The sequence below is a fragment of the Eumetopias jubatus genome, unplaced genomic scaffold (assembly GCF_037043125.1).
Source record: "Eumetopias jubatus isolate StellerSeaLion01/CBP00866 unplaced genomic scaffold, mEumJub1_p1.0 scaffold_5, whole genome shotgun sequence".
Lineage (NCBI taxonomy): Eukaryota > Metazoa > Chordata > Mammalia > Carnivora > Otariidae > Eumetopias > Eumetopias jubatus.
Genome location: NW_028274811.1, coordinates 47,077,502 through 47,096,441, shown reverse-complemented (window position 1 = coordinate 47,096,441; position 18,940 = coordinate 47,077,502). Strand labels below are relative to the sequence as shown.

The window sequence follows — 18,940 nt, the reverse complement described above, 5'->3', positions numbered from 1 at the left end:
AATTGGTTCCTCTCCCTGCATTTCCAAACTCAAGTGACCTGAACCACTATCTACTTAGTGCTAAATGCTATCTCAACCACCTCCTGGTTCCTCTTCTTACTCACCCAACATCTAAACAATCCTTCATTCTGTCTAACATTTTTCAAATCTTCTCCCTTCTTTCTATAGTTTTTACTTCAGATCTACATCATCTCCTTCATGGTTAACAGAAAGTCTGCAACTACTTTCCTTGACCTTAGTTTTACTCCATTCCAAACCCTGCCCCCACTGGCACCCTGATTACCTTTTTATGTCTACGGCCATACCACTCTGAACGCACCCGATCTCGTCTGATTACCTTTCTAAAATAAAAATAACACTCCTTGCTCCAAACTTCAGGAGATGTTCTTTTGGTCTTCCTGACCCTAAACCCAAGCTCTGTACTATGTTCCAGCTACACCAAACAACTCAGCATTAGCAATATTATGTGAACATCTGGAGAAAGCTGACAGATTTAATGCATGCAGAACCACTGAAAGAAACTAGGAGGATGTGCCTTCAAGACCTATAACCATAAGTACAAAGACAGCATAAGAAAAAATAAAAGCTGGAAAGACAAGTGGTAACTGACTTAGCAAATTTGGAAAACCAAGGAAAACCAAAGCTCGAAGCCAGCAGTAAAGTAATGGCAAGAAGCAGCCTGATTTACATTACAGAAACACCAAAAAACTCAAAAACTGGTAGTGCCAGGTACTTCGGCTTGGGAAGGGGAAGGTTAAAGGTCAGGTATGAAAACTAAGAGGGCCTCCACAAAGTGTTCACAAATCCTGATGCCAAGATTTCATGCAAGTCCACAAACAAACCACTGGCCCTGTTCGATCCTCTGAAAAGGTAAAGCAAATGCTCTCAAGACAATGAGAGAGGGAGACACCAGGTAATCAAAAGGAGCGATACTATATGACAACAGGGAGCTGTAAACATGCAAGAGACAGGGAACTGGAAGATTTTTTTTACTGAGGAAAGACCTCAAAAAACGTGGATCATCCCCTACAAAACAACCCAGGTAGATTATAGCCTAGAGGAAAAAGTCACAATTAGTAAGTTTCCCATACATTTTCAACCCTCACAATCAGCTTTTCAGTGCCCTAAATTTATATAGACAAAACACTGATGATTCTCAAAGCTGGGTGATAGTTACCTAAGGACTGATTGATTATACTGTTCTTCCTTTTTCTGTATATGCTTCAAATTTTTCACAGGTTACAAAAAAATAATAATAACAAAAGCAAGTGGTCAAGGATCAAAGGATGATCTCTTTAGTCAGAGACTACTAGCCTGGGTTCCCAGAATGTAAAAAATGAAATGAAAACAAAAACATACAAATACACTAATGTTTCCCTGTTGTTTGAAAAGCTCAAGGATGGCAGTGTTATCTACAAAATGCAACTGAACAATAACCCTTAGTATAATCTCATATGACTGAAAAACACATTTTAAGCTACAGTCTCAATTTTAATATTAAACGTTGTAGGCCTTCTTCAAGAAGGGTGGATGACCACTTGGCTGGAACCCTGCACCTTTGGCCTAAACAGAAACACAGGGTACAGAACAGTCATGATTAAAGGAAAAGGCCCTACAATATACTCTATAAACATTCCCTGCAGGTTACTCTGGCTTCCTAACACTTCCTGAGGTGACACTGCCTAAGGAAACAAGAGACGCTGCTTTTTTTCACACCTCGGTCACAAAACTCTCAAACTGAACCTGAAAACACATTCTGGCAGAGATATAATGCAAAAAATGTGGGATCACTCTTGGTTCTGTTACTTATGAGAGCAGTAACCATATCCTAGCCTTTGTAGCCTCCTCTGTAAAAGGGACATAATCGTCACAGAAGATCCCAAGAATTAAATGGTAGATAAGAAGAGATGCTACATGAGACAGTTATTAAAAAGAAAGTGCTTTAAAAAAATTTTTGTATCACTATTCATCTATCTGAAACTGCCTTATGTAGGACTTTATAACTGTAAAACTCATCCACAAATATTCAAAAAAACTGTTAGGGTGCCTGAGAAAGGTTTTTTAAAAACCCCAATTTTTAACTTACTAGAAAATTGTCAAGTAGTAACTATTAACTTAGAGATCTCCCCACTGGAAAATCTATCATGCTTCGGGGCAAGGCCAATAAAAACCACTCGAGCACATGTGGATCCAGATATTCTCAGACTTGGCATTAAGCTCTTCCCTCTCTATCCTCTCACCATCAGAATATAATTCACTATACCCGTTCAAATGACACCTACACAGTCCGGTTCACTCTGAAATTTTATATTTTTCTCTACCCTGTGCACAACCCCGACACCTCAAAGTCAAGATGTCCAAAATCATATTCACTCTTTCCTTCAGAAGTAAGTCATCTGTTTCCCTACCTTCCCAATTGATGAAAGGGAAATTTTTTATTTTAAATCACAAAAAAGGAGTGAAAATGGAGAGTAAATTTATGCAAAAAAGCCCTCAATACCAAGGAAAGTGCATGGAAAGTACAATGGACTGCACAAATCATGAGTCTATCCCCACGGGAGACCGCTACATCCATGAAAGAAAACGTCTTTAAAACCATGAGAGACTCTTAACTATAGATAACAAACTTCAGGATGCTGAAGGGGATGGGGTAACTGGGTGATGGGCATTTAGGAGGGCACGTGATGTCACGAGCCCTGGGTGTTATACGCAACTGATGAATTACTGAACACTACATCTGAAACTAATGATGTACTATATGTTGGCTAACTGAATTTAAATTAAAAAAAAAAAGTAGAGAGTATTTTCCAGATGTCATAAAAAGTCCAAAGTCAACACACAGTAGTTTTTAAAACGGTTTAGATCACACATGAAAAAGACATAAAGTGAGAGGCCTTTTACTACATTAAAATAAACCACAGGCAAACAATAAATAATTTTTAAAAAAAAAAGAAAAAAAGCCAAAAACCCTAGAATCTTAAATACAGAGAACTGGTGGTCGCCAGAGGGGAGGTGAGTAAGAGGACTGGTGAAATATAAAAAATGGATTAAGAGGCACAAACTTCCATTTAAAAAAAAAATAGGTCCCAGAGATGAGAAGTAGACCATAGGGAATATAGTCAGTAATACTGTAATCAAAGTGTACAGTGACAGGTGTTAACAACCCTTACTGTGTGAGCACTGGATATGTACAGGACTGGCCAACCACTATGTTGTACACCTGAAACTAACACTGCATGTTAATTAGACTTCCAAAGAAACTGGGAAGTAACTTACCTGAACAAGATGAATAAGGGTTGTCAGAATAGCACATCTCAACATATTGTGCTCTTCACTCTGCTTCCAAAGAAGAGGCAAATACTGTACCAGACATCCTACATATGGTCGTATCTATCACAACAGAAGTAGGGAAGCAAAAGAACTGTATTAGGAAAGAAGGCAATTTCCTTCAAGAAACAATGACACAACACTATTAAGTCCCAGGCAGGAAATACTTAATATTTACTAAATGAAATGTATTACACATATATCTTTTTAAAGATAAATCAGATATTACACAAAAACATACAGCTCTATGGTAAATATTTTTAAAGAATAAATATAAAAATCATACACTAAAAGGGTAGTAAAAAAATATGTAGAATTTCTTGCCCCTTAGGATACAACGGAGGCTACAGAAAGACAAGTTAAATGTTTGCCCAAATATTTCAGGGAAGTAAAATTGAAAAAAATATTATAAGACTATTAGTATCACCTTACTTTCAAATTTTGACTCATACTATTATTTATTGAGCACTTAATCTTGCTAAGTTCTATCTTAAAGATCACTCCAATTAGCTTATAAAAGCAGGACAATTAGTATGTAAAACCACAGGTTTCAAACGACCTGACTCATTCATACTTAACTAAAAACAGTATATAACAGCATATTCTACTGACACAGAAAATAAAATGATTTTGGTTTTGATATTCAAGTGAGAACCCTTTCAAGGAAGGGCACAAAGGGAGTATATGCTATTAATTATAGATAAGGTAGGAATTAAAACCCTTCCCCCTCCCCCTGCTTGTGTTCCCTCTCTCGCTGGTCTCTCTCTGTCAAATAAATAAAATCTTTAAAAAAAATTAAAAATTTAAATTAAAAAATTAAAAAAAAAGAGGAGAAGTCTAATATTTTGGGGTGAAGTGCCACGAGACTTGAAACTAAAATTCAAATGGTTTAACAGCAACAATTTGTATATGCACATAGATTAAAAAAAGAGCAATACAGTAAAATGTTAGTAACTGATAAAACTAGATGAAGGATATATGGGTATTATTTACTGCTGAAATATGTCAATGAAAATATACATAGAAAAAAAATATTGCCTATACATAATTCTGAAAATGGTTATATTCTATGGCTTTTTAGGGTAGGCCAGTATCAACTATTTGCTCAACATCTAATAAAACACTTGGAATTAAGAACATTATCTAGACATCAGGCTATAAAAGAAACTAAACTATCAGCTTAATAGAAATGAGATGAAAAGTACACTACATGCACTCATCTTTCAGCACCTCCACTCAAAAAGAAAACAAAACAGAATGCAGGGGAATACTATGAGAAGTACAGTCTTATTAGGTATCCACTTTCCTTTGTTGACATGTTACTGAAAATGTGAAAATCAAGTTATGTGAGAGCCTAACAAATGTTTTTTTTTTTTTAAAAAAGATTTTATTTATTTATTTCAGAGAGAGAGAGAATGAGAGATAGAAAGCACGAGAGGGAAGAGGGTCAGAGGGAGAAGCAGACTCCCTGCTGAGCAGAGAGCCCGATGTGGGACTCGATCCCGGGACTCCAGGATCATGACCTGAGCCGAAGGCAGTCGCTTAACCAACTGAGCCACCCAGGCGCCCGAGCCTAACAAATGTTTTAACAAGGGTTCCATCCAAAGGGAATTTTAAAAAAGGAAGTACCCAATGATACCTCATGTTTTAGATCTAATTTTCACAGAATATTTAATATTTCACACAGGCCCTTTAATTTTGTCCTTTTCTTCAGAAATATGTAAGTTTAAAGAATGTCTGCCTGACACCCAAACCTGATGATTACCTATTTTTTCTATGTATTTATGGGATCGCTGCTACGGAATAATTTAATTTTAAGTTTTCAGCTACTTTTTCAAAGAGCAGAGAAAATGTAATTTTTAAGTAATTGCACCTGAATAGTATTAAGATGGCAACTTCACTGAAACTTCACAATTAAACCATTATGTGTCATCTCACTGTTGTAAGATGGCTCAAACTATTCTTTATTGACGAAAATGAAATTTAGCACACAAAGGATAGATCAATGATATATAAATGAGGGAGCTGTGTTAACAATCAGACTACTGAAAACACTTTTCATAATCACTTCCTACCCGGGTTCTGAAAACAGGAACTACTACTGGATAACTCTGTCTCATTAGTTACTGATGACAGAGTCACCTGAGTTGCTGACGCTATCTGTGTTCTGAAAGGCAAATATGCATAAAAGGACAAAAGCACTTCCACGTTTACTAAGCAGGAGGAATTTCAACCTGGGGTAAAAAGATTAAGAGAGCTGGGAAGATGTAGGTAAGAAAATTCATTACCACAAAAAGAGATCTTTAATAAATTTCCATTAGCCAGATGATATCTAAAAGATTATAAAAAATGGCTAACCCTTGTTTCTAAAATCAATTTTTTTAAATGAACAATTTATTGCATTTGTATAATGATCTAAAAGTATACTGCACATTTATAATAATTTCATACTTATGAAACCTTGTGAGTTTGGTGATTTCAAAATCATCTTTATTATTCTATACACAATGACACAAAGTTAAAGACCTTACCGAAACTAAATAGCAGAGATAGGCACTTGAAATGAGTTTTAGAGCTTCCATTAACTATCTGTGTGATCAAAATCTCTCCATATTCTTTAGAAGCCAATACCAAAATGAAATAATGTAACTAATGTAACAAGAATCCCAGGTGCTAAGAAAATTGTAAGATAATACACTCGGATCTGTATCTGCTGCAAGTGATTAACAGAGACGCAAAACTTCTGGAGTTGCATGGTGACTGTATCGGTAACACCACTAAGATGTATGTACTTTAACAAATTCCTTAAAAATCTCAAATTATTTGAGATAATAAATTCCAATTCTCACCCAAAGGTTTCTGTGAGGATTTAATGAGAAATATATGCAAATGACTTAGCACAGACATTTTTAACTTGTCCTTATCCAGTAACTGACAGCAGTTCTCATCAGTTGCTTCAGAATTGAAAAACAAGCTCAAGGTATCAGAATTCACTAAAAGATCCAGGAACACACTTCGAATCTGTAGATATGAACTCAGTTATCCTTCCCTTGTATCTCAGAGATTTACTTCAGTACTTTTCAAACAAGGATATGCACTGGTGAACTAGGATATGAGAAATTACTAGGATAATTAGAGGGAAGATTCTTGGATTATCAATTTTTCACACAATTAGGAGACAGAGAAGCTGAATAATTTAACAGTTTAATAGTAATATACCTGTTGAAAACTTTACATAATCTTTTTTTATATTAAACTAAACATGTACATAATGTAGACCAAACTGTAAAACATATTTAATTTTGAAGGTGAAAATAATTGACCTCTGAGAATATTTGCATCTGCTGACACACGTGTGGCTATGTCCTCAAACACAATGAATTTTAAGAAGTTTTATTAAGTATAAACTACATTTACTAAGAGAGATAAAATTCTGCATTATAAACACTTTTATATTACTGATCCCATTTTTAAATTTTAGATTTTAACTTTCCAAGTCATTTTTTGAAAACTCAAGTACACATCAATATAACTGATCACAACCATATAGGTTATAAGCATTTTAATGCATATTTAACTTTTAAACAATGTACATAAAGCAAAAACATTAATGCATTCCACACACACTCTACTCACCTCTCTGACACTTATTTTAATGTTTTACAACAAATTTACCTGTATGTTGACTCTTTCAATCACACAAGAAAGGACATGCAAAACATGCATCTTTGTGTCACATTCTGTAACTTGCTGCAGTAGCTGAAAAAGTAGTGTGAACATGGTTTCCAAATACTGCAGGGAAACAGAAATAAAAGGGGGGTCAGAACAGAAACACAGATATCTTCACAAACAGAATTAAGAAAATTAAATCATAATCTCAAAGCAATAAACGGCAATCAACCAAAACCTCAGCATTACCTAAATAACTTCAAATTGTTCAAGTTGCCAATATTTAGGACGGTGATTCTTTTTTCTTTATTATTGCTCAATGGGTCCATTTTAGAATTTAATTCATCCACAAACATAATAATGTTTTCAGAGGAAAATTGTGTCTACACTGTGTTTACACTTTATACCGCTAACTAAACTGCTAACAGCGTCTCTCTTGTCTTTGCCCTTCCATATATGCCTGTTGCAAATCACAGAATGTTCTGTTTTGCAAATTCTACTCATTAAAGCAAAAAGGAGTATCAATAACTATACTCACATACCAGCTCTCTGATGTGGCCCTTAACATATGCTGCATGGAGGTATCAACTTCTGTACAGATATGTTACTCAAAGAATGACACAATATTATTAGGAATTAGAAAACAAGTATCCCATGTCTGGCTATTAACTCTTTCCTATGTTACAAAATTACAGTAGGAATTAACAAATCACAGGATGCCAGATACTTACATAAAACAAACGTCTGACCTTTCAGATAGTTTACTTACTTTTAGGAAGATTTTGAAAACATATTTATTTCATCCAAAAATACCTAATGATTCTTTTACTAATGAAAAACCTGGCTCTACAAGTTTCTCCATGTATGACCTACACAAGAAGTACAGATAGACATTTTATCATATTAACTTTCTTCTTGCCCAGTCTTTTTTTTTTTTTTTTTGTGAGAGAGAGAGAGAGAGAGAAGAGCAGCAGAGGGAGAGAGAATCTTAAGCAGGCTCTATGCCCAGCGCGGAGGCCGACTCCAGGCTTGATCTCACCACCCTGAGATCACGACCGGGGTGGAAACCAAAAGTTGGATGCTTAACCGACTAAGCCACCCAGAGGCCCCTGCACAGTCTTCTTAAGAATCAATACTATCAGGGCACCTGAGTGGCTCACAACAAACAAACAGATGAGGATAACCTAAGGAGTAAAAGTAACAGACACAGATAAAATGAAACTAAATGTTTTATAATTGCGAAAAAGAAAAAAAGTTTATCAACTCCAAAACAGTTATAAGATAGCTAAACAAAAATAAGCAGAATAAAAATAAAGCTATGAGTCAAAATTACCAATACAATTACTTCCAAAATAATCCAACATACTTTTAAATTTGGCTTTAATCAATAACAGATACATATAATTTCAGTTATAAAGTAACACTTAATATTCAAAGGACATAAGCAGAAATTGTTATTAATCTTAAAAATAAATATTCTTACCGGTAGAAACTGATCTGTTCTAAATTCAAAATCATCCACAGGTAAAGAGTAGTTAAGGAATAGTGAGAATATATGAGATATATCCAAATAAAATATGTCTAAAAACCAAATAAATAAGCCATTCAAAAACTACATTTTAAACTAACAAATTTTATAAAAAACTAATAATTTAAATGTGTTGCTAAAATTCTTCACAATGCAAAACAAAAAAACAAAAAAAATAAAATTCTTCACAATGAAGTATTTTTTTAAAAAAAGATTTTATTTATTTGAGAGAAAGCACAAGTAGGGGAAGGGGCAGAGAGAGAGGGAGACAAATAGACTCCCCGCTGAGCAGGGAACCCAATGCGGGGCTCCATCCCAGGACCTTGGGATCACGACCCGAGCTGAAGGCAGATGCTTAACTGACTGAGCCACCCAGGCACTCATGAAGTATATTTTTTTTAAGACTTTATTTTTAAGTAATCTCCACAGCCAACATGGGGCTCGAACTCACAACCCCAAGATCAAGAGTCGCATGCTCTTTACCAACAGAGTCAGCCAGGTGCCCCATCACAAAGAAGTATTTTTAAATTCTTTAAAGGATATTTAACTTCAGTGTTGTAGCTGTTTCAATACGGACCTAAAAAAAAAAAGTACATTATTAGTTTTTAATAATTCTAGAGCTACTAAATATCATTAATAGCAAATGGCCAAAGAATTTATTCCAAATCACTTTCTTTACTCTTTTTGTTAATGCTTAAGCCACAGAGCAAATTGTCATCTGGGAATAAAAGAATATTCCTCTTACTTTACAAGAAGAGTTGAAAAGAAAAAGTAAAAAGTCCCATCCTTCTCAGTTCCCCATAATTTATTTCAGGAGACTTTAATCCAGGGGGTGCTTCCAGGAAAAAAATAATTTGCCAGAAGTGTGTAGAGAGGGTGGGACTGAGAGAACAGTACGAAGGGGCTGCCACTGGGAAAGAGAAGGTTGAGATCAGACAGGACGGACAGGCAAAGGGGGTGCCGGTGAAGCTGGAAGATGTTCCGTGTGAAGAGTGAGGGAGGAGAAAAGCAGTAAGAGGAGGGAAGAGGAGGAGGAAGAACACACATTCCCATCTGCAACCTCCATTACAGGAAATCCTCGAACTATCCAAAGATGTATTCCAAGATTTTCTAAATCCCAAAGTTCACAAATATATAAAGATTTGTACAAGCTCCTGACCTTCCCAAATCTTATTTTCTTCGTTTATTGGCATGTTCCCTGGGCAAATCACATCAGGACATCTTAATCTCCCCATTATTTTCTTTCAAGTGTTAACCTGTGATTTGGTCAGCTCAACTGGCACAGGCTACTATACCCAGAGTTCCCATGGAAAGTAACATGAACTCAAGCCATGACTAAAGTCTATATTCTACTCCGTAAACAATATACCCAAAACATTCTCATTTCCCAGCTAAGAGTCATTACTTTCTTAGATGCTACAACTTACTGTACCTGAAATAGCAACTGGCTTTTTTTCGGCAGCCATTTTTCAAAGAAACAGTTTTCACCATTTTACAGGAGCTTCTGAAGTTCTGAGAGGCTGATTAGGCATGTTCACCAAATGTTAAGCACTCTAGTGTCAAATCCAGAGATCCAAGAGCCTACAGTGCAGATGTTTTCTTGCCTGCCTTTACTTTTTATTCACTATCTCTAAAGGCAATGTGAACATTTTCAGACTTTTAAATGATGTAACAAATTTGCTGATTGTCTAATACGTGCAAAGCACCATGCCAAGCGGTCTACCACGAAATGACCTAAAGAAAACAAGGTATACTTGTGTGATTAAAACTATTCAATAAGGAACTATTATCTCCCAGGCAATGTGTTGGATGCTGCAGAAAAAAGCTTTAAGAAAGATCTAGTCTTTGCCCTCAGAGAACTTACATTCTTGAAGGATAACAGACACCCAGATATTAAATAATTATCAACAAAAATGTCAAACTTGAAAACCTTAAGAACAGGATAATCCCCTTGAGGACATGGACTGGCTGGTCATCTTTAAATTGTCGTCATTTACGGGTACCTGGGTGGCTCAGTCGTTGGTGTCTGTCTGCCTTCGGCTCAGGTCATGATCCCAGGGTCCTGGGATCGAGCCCCGCATCGGGGAGAGCCTGCTTCTCCCTCTCCCTCTGCCCCTCCCACTGCTTGTGTTCCCTCTCTCGCTGTGTCTCTGTCAAATAAATAAAATCTTTTAAAAAAATAAAAATAAGTAAAAAAATAAACTGTCAACATCTAGTACAGTGGGAGGCATACAGCCGGCATTGTGTAAATAATTAAATTCACAGACAACAGGACATAAAAGCTCCCAAAAAGAAAAATGGCAATCAAACTGCCAGCACTCTAACATTTAATTCTCTTGATTTTTTTTCCCACGAAAGGACCAAAGATGCACCTAACTCTTACCCCTGACATCTACACAAGTACAGGAACCAAAAGAGGCATCGGAATAAACACTAGCTGTGTTTTCCTACCTAACAAAGGGAAGTCAGTGTACTATTAACATTGAGAGGAAGAGATGAAATGGTATGAGATGACTTGCCTGCACTCTAGTTTAACTCCAAAAACAGGAAGCCAAATTAGGAGGGAAAACAAAAAGCTCACAAAGTTTAAGAAAACAGAGGCACACTTAAAATATGACAAAAATAAGAACAAAATTAGCCATTCCTGAGCTATAAGAGAAAGAGGAAGTAATTACCACAGAGACAGTATGAATTTCACAGTGATTCATAAGTAATGGGGAAAAAGTCAAAACCCAAATTTATGGAATAAAGAGCTACAGAATGTGACAGAAGTAGAAGAGATCTTACAATTCCTAGGACACTAATTGTTCAGTAAATACTTGCTAGTGAATGCAAGAAAAGAAAAAGTATTCTAAACATGACTTTTCATAGACTAAATCCCTCTGAAGAAGAATTAAATCCCAAGTATCCAGAAATGGATCCAGACTGCGTGAACTCAGCCTACAAGTCTATCCTAACTCCCGCTGAAGTCTCAGAAAACTCCTGAAAATTTAACAAGCTAATTCCTTTACTGGGGCAAAGAAGTACCATCAAAGTATAAGAAACATTGGAGGGACGCAAGAAAGCATGAGAACAAAGGAGAAATGAAAGAGAAGACACCAGAGGTCAGCCCTACTGCCAAAGAGGACTGCTGTAAAAGAAAAAATAATCAGATACTTACATGCCCTGCTTCAGTAACAATGACCCTTGGAAGAACTGTCAAAATGACTAATCTGAATTTCACACCTGAACTAGCTCAATGCCTCACCGCTTCCACAGCCTGCCCATACAGTAAAGGCCATCCACACACTAATACAGCCTGGTGCAGGGGCCAGAAAGAAATGGCAGTGTCTCAGGGACTGAAGACCACCAGGAAAATGTAAATAAAGTTAAGAGGAAAGAATAAAGTAATATGCTAAAGAGAAACAGTATAATGACTTCATAACATAACTATTTAAGAGAGCTCTCCCCATTCCTGCATTCTCTTTATCCCAATCTCCCAATTCTTTCAATAAACATTATTTAAGGCTTGACTCCATGCTAGGCATAATGGATACTAACATAAGAAATATTACCCTACACATTTGTACTATTACTACTTGCTACCAGTATGCTAATTTTTTTGCTCTCCTCCACCATAAAGTCAAGATCATTCTATTATACTATTTGATGTATTTCTCCTGAAATACATGTGTAAAGTAAGTTTCCTGAAAGGATAAAAATCATGTTCAATTTATTCATCTCCTTTTAAGAAAAAAAATTCTAAAGCTCATTTTACTTTAAAAAATTGAGATATAACTGACACATAACATTGTATTAGTTTCAGGTTAAAGCTCATTTTCATATATTCTAAACACCAGACATACCAGTGTAAACCTAAAACTGACTACAGGAAACTTACTCAAGTTTCCTTTCTTCTGGTTTAAGAGTGGCCTAATAATTTGATGTCTCAAACACAGATTTTTGTTGATATTTCCTTTGGAAATTATATTTACTGAATGTAACTGAAAATTCATTCTGTGAAGACAAAGACTACCCCCCGAGTTTAAAATCTATAGCAGTGTTTCTGAGACAAAAATAATGGACAAACAAAAAAAACAAAATCAAAATGGTAAGACAGAATGAGTGGCAGAAATGGGAGGTCCATGAAAGGCGCAAGAATGGAAAAAATTTCAATGCACCCTTAAAATACGTCTGCCCAATCCCAGCTATACCTCCCACTGTACACTCAGGGTTTGCTGCAGTTCTGTACATGCCACTGAAAGTCTGTTCTTAACACCATTAACTGCCTTTCCATCTTGAAAATTCGCTGTTTCTACAGTGGTAGTCAGCCTGCCCATAAAAATGCCCACTTCTTTGCTTAAGAGACAACCCCACCACCTTACTTCCAAACTATAAATCTTCCGGTTGCACCAAAATTCACATTACATACAGCCTTTTATAAGGGTGTAAGAGTATGCCAATGCTAATTTTTTAGTAGCTTACTGCTCATGGTATTGAAGGCTGCATAAATAACTGAAGTTAAACTTGCAAAAAAAAATTTGTAATTTCCAAAATTTAAAGACATAACTGGCTCAAAGGCCTTAAAAATCAAAAAAGCCTAGTATATTAATCAAAATATTCTGGTTAGTAATCATCTGGGGTAGTACAAAAAGAAGGTTCTCCTCACCTAAAATTGAGTCACTCTAATTCACTATAGTGAATAGCACTACAGTAATAGCATAATGTATACCAGTGTTGTCCTTATAAAAAAATAACAAAAATGGAACCACAGTTCCTGTCACATTCCAAAATAAATTCTAGATAAAGAACCAAGGGTAAAGAAATGGATTAAACAACGAACAAAAAGAACAAAACAGAAATCTGATTGCACTAAAATTAAAAACCTTTGCTCAATAAAAACACAACAGAATGAGAGTGGAAAGATAGAGATTCAACTGCATTTGGAAGGCTTTACTTCTTAAATATTTGAAATATGTATGGAAAATTATTACAAAGAAAATATGGACACTGGGAAGTGAGGATATAGGTGCTTGTTATGTTAGTCACTGAATTTTTCCTTTTCTTTCTTTTTTTTTTTTTTAAGACTATATTTATTTGACAGAGAGAGACATAGCGAGAGAGGGAACACAAGCAGGGGGAGTGGGAGAGGGAGAAGCAGGCTTCCCACTGAGCATGGAGCCCAATGTGGGGCTCAATCTCAGGACCCTGGGATCATAACCTGAGCCAAAGGCAGATGCTTAACAGCTGAACCACCCAGGCGTCCCTGGTCTCTGTATTCTAAGATTTATGGGGCCCTATACTATCTGAAGAAGCTGCTTTCTCCAGTTGCTGCACTATTTCTACTCTGTCATAGCCAGTCTTAAAATTAATATGGCCATAAGATCTGGAAGCCAGACAACCACAGTTGCTCAAGATTAAATCTATCCCAACTCCGAAACAGCAATACTCAAGCAAGAGAATAGAGATTCTGAAAGCCAGAGAACATTCTGATCCATCAATATCTATCTACCTACCTATCCACACATGCACATGTACATGTATGTATATATGTATGTTTGTACCACGCTGTCTACGTATGTATGTGTATAAAGTATCTTCTGTCATTAGCCAGCATTTCTCACAAGTTGAAATAAAAGTAGTATATCCTATATATATCAAAAGGCTAAAGTGTGCAACATTAACTTCGTACCTTACTAAACAGTCTTTTGTTTGTCTGTTTACTTTAAAGCTGAGTTTTTTTTTTTGATGTAGTGTTCCATGATTCATTGTTTGCATATAACACCCAGTGCTCCATGCAGTACGTGCTCTCCTTAATACCCATCACAGGCTAACCCATGCCCCCAACCCCCTCCCCTCTAGAACCCTCAGTTTTGTTTCTCAGAGTCCACAGTCTCTCATGGTTCGTCTCCCCCTCCGATTCCCCCTCTTCATTTTTCCCTTCCTACTATTTTTTTTTTTAAACATAAAACGTATTATTTGTTTCAGAGGTACAGGTCTGTAATTCATCAGTCTCACACAATTCACAGCGCTCACTACAGCACATACCCTCCCCCAATGTCTATCACCCAGCCACCCCATCCCCCCCACCCCCCACCACTCCAGCAACCCTCAGTTTGTTTCCTGAGATTAAGAATTCTTCATATCAGCGAGATCATATGATACATGTCTTTCTCTGATTGACTTATTTTGCTTAGTATAATACTCTCTAGTACCATCCACATCGTTGCAAATGGCAAGATTTTGTTTTTTTGATGGCTGCACATATTCCACTGTATATATATACCACATCTTCTTTATTCATTCATCTGTCGATGGACATCCTGGCTCTTTCCATAGTTTGGTTATTGTGGACATTGCTGTGATAAACAATGGGGTGCACATACCCCTTAGGATCACTACGTTTGTATCTGTGGTGTAAATACCCAGTAGTGCAGCCTGTTGGGTCATATGGTAGCTCTATTTTCAACTTTTTGAGGAACCTCCATACTGTTTTCCAGAGTGGCTGCAACAGCTTGCATTCCCACCAACAGTCTTACTTAACACAGTTTTAAGAAGTTAATAACAAAATAATGGTGGCAGGATAAAACAACTGTAGAAGATGTAAAAATGAGAGGAAATCACCAGAAGATATACAGGAAAAGGGCAAGAGCTGAATCTACAGCAGCATTTCCTCTAAGTATATCTCTTGGATATTACTTTATTGTCATCTTGGATAGTCACAATGCAGATGTTCATTTTAAAGGTTCTGATCAGTCCTCAAGTAAAGAGAACTACTGGAATATTTAGCCCAGTGTTTTCCAAATTACCTGTCCATGAAACCCTTTTGCTCCAGTAATACTTGCTCATATATGATTAATGATCCACTTTTAAAGTACAGAACTAAATAGCTCATTTTTCTCTTTATTTCTCTCTGAATTGATTCATTAAAAATGAGTACAAGATCCAAAAAATTTCTCTCATTTCCCAAAGAAAACTTAGCTGAAATTTAATCCTTTTGTAACACTTCCATAAAACATTTAATGTCTTCTCTCTGATACCTCTGAAAGAAGAGTAAATATGTTTCCAAATGAGAACAAAAATTTAAAACTTGTATTTTATTTTAAAGCTATTACAAATGTAAACTCAATCCAGCAAATAATAATCTCAGAAACAGCTAGGCTTTATTAATAAACTTCTAAGAATTTAAACATGGTAAAATAAAACTGGATTCCCTTATAACTACCCATGTTTAAAATATTTAATAATTACAGTATGATATTTAGAGTAAATTCTCAATTATTTACACAAAGTAGGTAATGCTTAAATAAAAAATCCAAAGATCAGTTCTATTTGCCTTTGGAATATATTGAGCTTCTACACTAGGTTTACCTTTCTAATTATGTTTTCCTTCACTGAATATTAAAAGTAGTTTATGTTATCGTGGTACACATGTGAAAACGAGAAAAGTATGGCCCAAGCCTTTGCCGAAAAACAGGGTTATCGGATGCGTTCAAAAATTTTTTAAAAGGAGTATACCAAGAAATGATTAAACAAGAAATTAGCTTAATTCGGGGGGCGGTGAGAAATCACTTAATTTTATGTAAAAATAATTTGAAACTCAGGAAAAGACAACTAAACTCAATCTTTCCAAGACTATGCTGGAATTCAGATCTAAGCCCAGGACAAAGAAAATGTATAGTAAGTCATGAATATATTCACTCGAGCATAAAATAAAGCACCCCGGGGCGGGGGGGAGACTATTCTACACAACGGGGAACTTCTTAAAAAACAAACAAATAAAAAGAACTCTTAAAGTAACTGACCTAAATATTACAGCAGCAAACATACTTCTTTTAAGGGAATAAAGCAACAAAGAAGCCATTATCAAGTTTTCGGTAACAAAAAAAAAAAAATCAAGAATAATGTATCAACACTCTAAATAAAAAGTCTGAAAGGAAACAATTCTAAAATCAAAGTTAAAAACAACACAAATACACTCCGAAAAACCCTCCAAAAATGAGACAAAGAATCAACAACAGTAAGGATGAAAGTGATTATGGCATAACCCCAAATGTGAGAACATAAAATCTATCCTGAATTAAGGAAAAAAAACAAGTAGGCTACAAAAGGATCTTAAAACAGTGTCTTCTTTTATTCTCACTAAAAAATTATAAATTTTAGAAAGGTAGAGTTTACTTAATTTTTTTCACTGATTACTGATGGGAAGGACAAATAGTAATCAAGGGACTTCCTTCCTTCGAATCAAACTGCTCACACCAAGGAACAGCTACAACAGTGAAAGGCCACCAACGTTTTGAAGATATAAAAACCATGTCTGAATTTGAAGTTTAACATAGGTTAAACTCATTAAAAAAAAAAGTCTTAAAACACTGAAGGAACATACCACTAAGTCTTGATCTTGAAGCAAATTACAAATTGCCTCATATAACATGGGTCTTAAGTCAGACTTGAATTTCACAGAAATCCACTGACCGATGAGCCAAATCACCCTGCGTCGCAATGGCTTATACCTGGATAAGGAAAAATCGTGAAATTTAAATGATAAATATTTTACAAAGCCTATTTCATTTATTTCATCATTTAAATTTTAAATATAGTAAAGAAGCAATCTGTATTTTTTTATATAAGCATAAAAGCTACTTCTACACATGCCACAGTATAAATACTAAGAATAAAAGTTCTGATCTACAAAAATTGAAAATTCATAGGCAGATATATTGCAAATCTAATTAAAGAACTGTAACATAAATATGTACATAAAAACAAGTCCATTTCTGTTCCTCAAGTAACCAAAAACAGTTAATCTGAAACGGCATAAGTAGCTAATGTCCCAAACCTAAGGCTGAAAAGGCCCTAAAAAAAGTAGTAATAAAGGAATTCCTGTATTCAATTTTCCAAATCCAATTCTGTTTATCTTACAAAGATTGTTTTCCAGAACACTATGAGAGATTTCTATATTTACATAAAATACTCAGTAAATAATAAATAATAAATAAAATACTCAGGTTTCTACACTGATTTTAGGCAAATTCTCTAATTTTTTAAGAAGTGCCCTATTACAGAATGTGACTCATTATCAAAATAATGTTCTACTTTTTAAAAGCTGTAAAACATTTGCAGTAACATGTATACACATTTCTTTCTCTATGACCATCTTTGCTAAAGGCAATGAAGTTTCTTTAGGCAAGGAGAAAAACCATAAAGCTATAAACGACTATGTATAAGAATTCCACCCACAAAGTCTCTTCTTGATACTATATAAATTTTAGTAGTGAGATGATAACTGTTTCAGGGTATAAATGGAATAAGCTAATGAATATGCCACATATTTTAGGAAATTACAACATTATAACATGATTAAGCATAAAGAATTGCTCATTAAAGATGCAAAACAATGTGTTTAAGTACTCCCTGCCCTCAAAAAGTTTATCTCACCTAAAATTATTAAAGAATGCAAAGTTATATAATAAGATTTCAGAAAAGGGATAGAAAAGAGTGGGTACGAAGAAATGGGATTTAAACGGCCTTTAAGATAAAAAGTATTTTGGGCAGAAAACTGAAAAAATACCATTTCAAGGAACAGGGACTGTTTAAACAAAGTCACAGAGGTGCAAGTAAACAAGACTTGTGTACACAGTGTAGTGGAGAACCCACAGAACTATCAGTTCTGAACCGAGATCTCGGAGATTGCTACATTCAACATTCCACTCCAGATAAAGAGAAGGAAACTCAGAAAGGTCAAATCTTAAATTCACTTAGATCACAGTCACTTCTAAAATTAGAGGATAGTTTGTTCTTCAAAATGTGCTCCCTGGGGCGCCTGGGTGGCTCAGTTGGTTAAGCGACTGCCTTCGGCTCAGGTCATGATCCTGGAGTCCCGGGATCGAGTCCCACACCGGGCTCCCTGCTCAGCAGGGAGTCTGCTTCTCCCTCTGACCCTCTTCCCTCTCGTGCTCTCTCTCATTCTCTCCTCTCAAATAAATAAACAAAATCTTAAAAAAAAAAAATGTGCTCCCTGGACCAGCAGCATCATCTCCTGGAAGCATGATGAAATCACACAGTCTGACCCAGACCTTAACACATAACCTAAATCAGAACGTGTATCTTATCAAGATTGCCAAGAGATTCATATGCACATTAAACTTTGAGAAATACTGGTCTAGATCAACTTGGTCCAGAAGAAACGTAATGCAAGCCAAATATGCAATTTTAAATCTGTTAGTACCCACATTAAAATAAATAAAAAGCAGGTGAAATTTTAACATTTTTATTTATCTCAGTAGATGCAAAATATTATCATTTCAACATGGAATCAATACATATTTTACATTCTTCAGTTTTTCGATTTAAATTTTAGTTAAAATTAAAGTCATTTCCTCAGTTGCACTAGGTACAATTCAAGCACTCAACAGCCATATAGAGCAGCTACTGTAC

The 18,940-nt window shown here is 35.6% G+C and overlaps 1 protein-coding gene across 5 annotated transcripts in view; it reads right to left on the bottom strand.

The window, feature by feature from the left end:
* Positions 1–18,940, bottom strand: part of IPO11 (importin 11) — a 194,632-nt gene that overhangs the window by 103,481 nt on the left and 72,211 nt on the right. For all 5 annotated transcript variants that reach the window (XR_003612426.2, XM_028123860.2, XM_028123863.2 and 2 more), the window contains 5 exons: positions 16,890–17,016; positions 9,068–9,101; positions 8,480–8,520; positions 7,003–7,119; positions 3,277–3,390 (listed from right to left, as the gene is read on the bottom strand). Coding sequence is in view for 4 of the 5 variants with exons in the window: in XM_028123860.2 (XP_027979661.1) it covers positions 3,277–3,390; positions 7,003–7,119; positions 8,480–8,520; positions 9,068–9,101; positions 16,890–17,016 (433 nt within the window). In the remaining variant the exon portion in view is untranslated. The remainder of the gene's footprint in view (positions 1–3,276; positions 3,391–7,002; positions 7,120–8,479; positions 8,521–9,067; positions 9,102–16,889; positions 17,017–18,940) is intronic.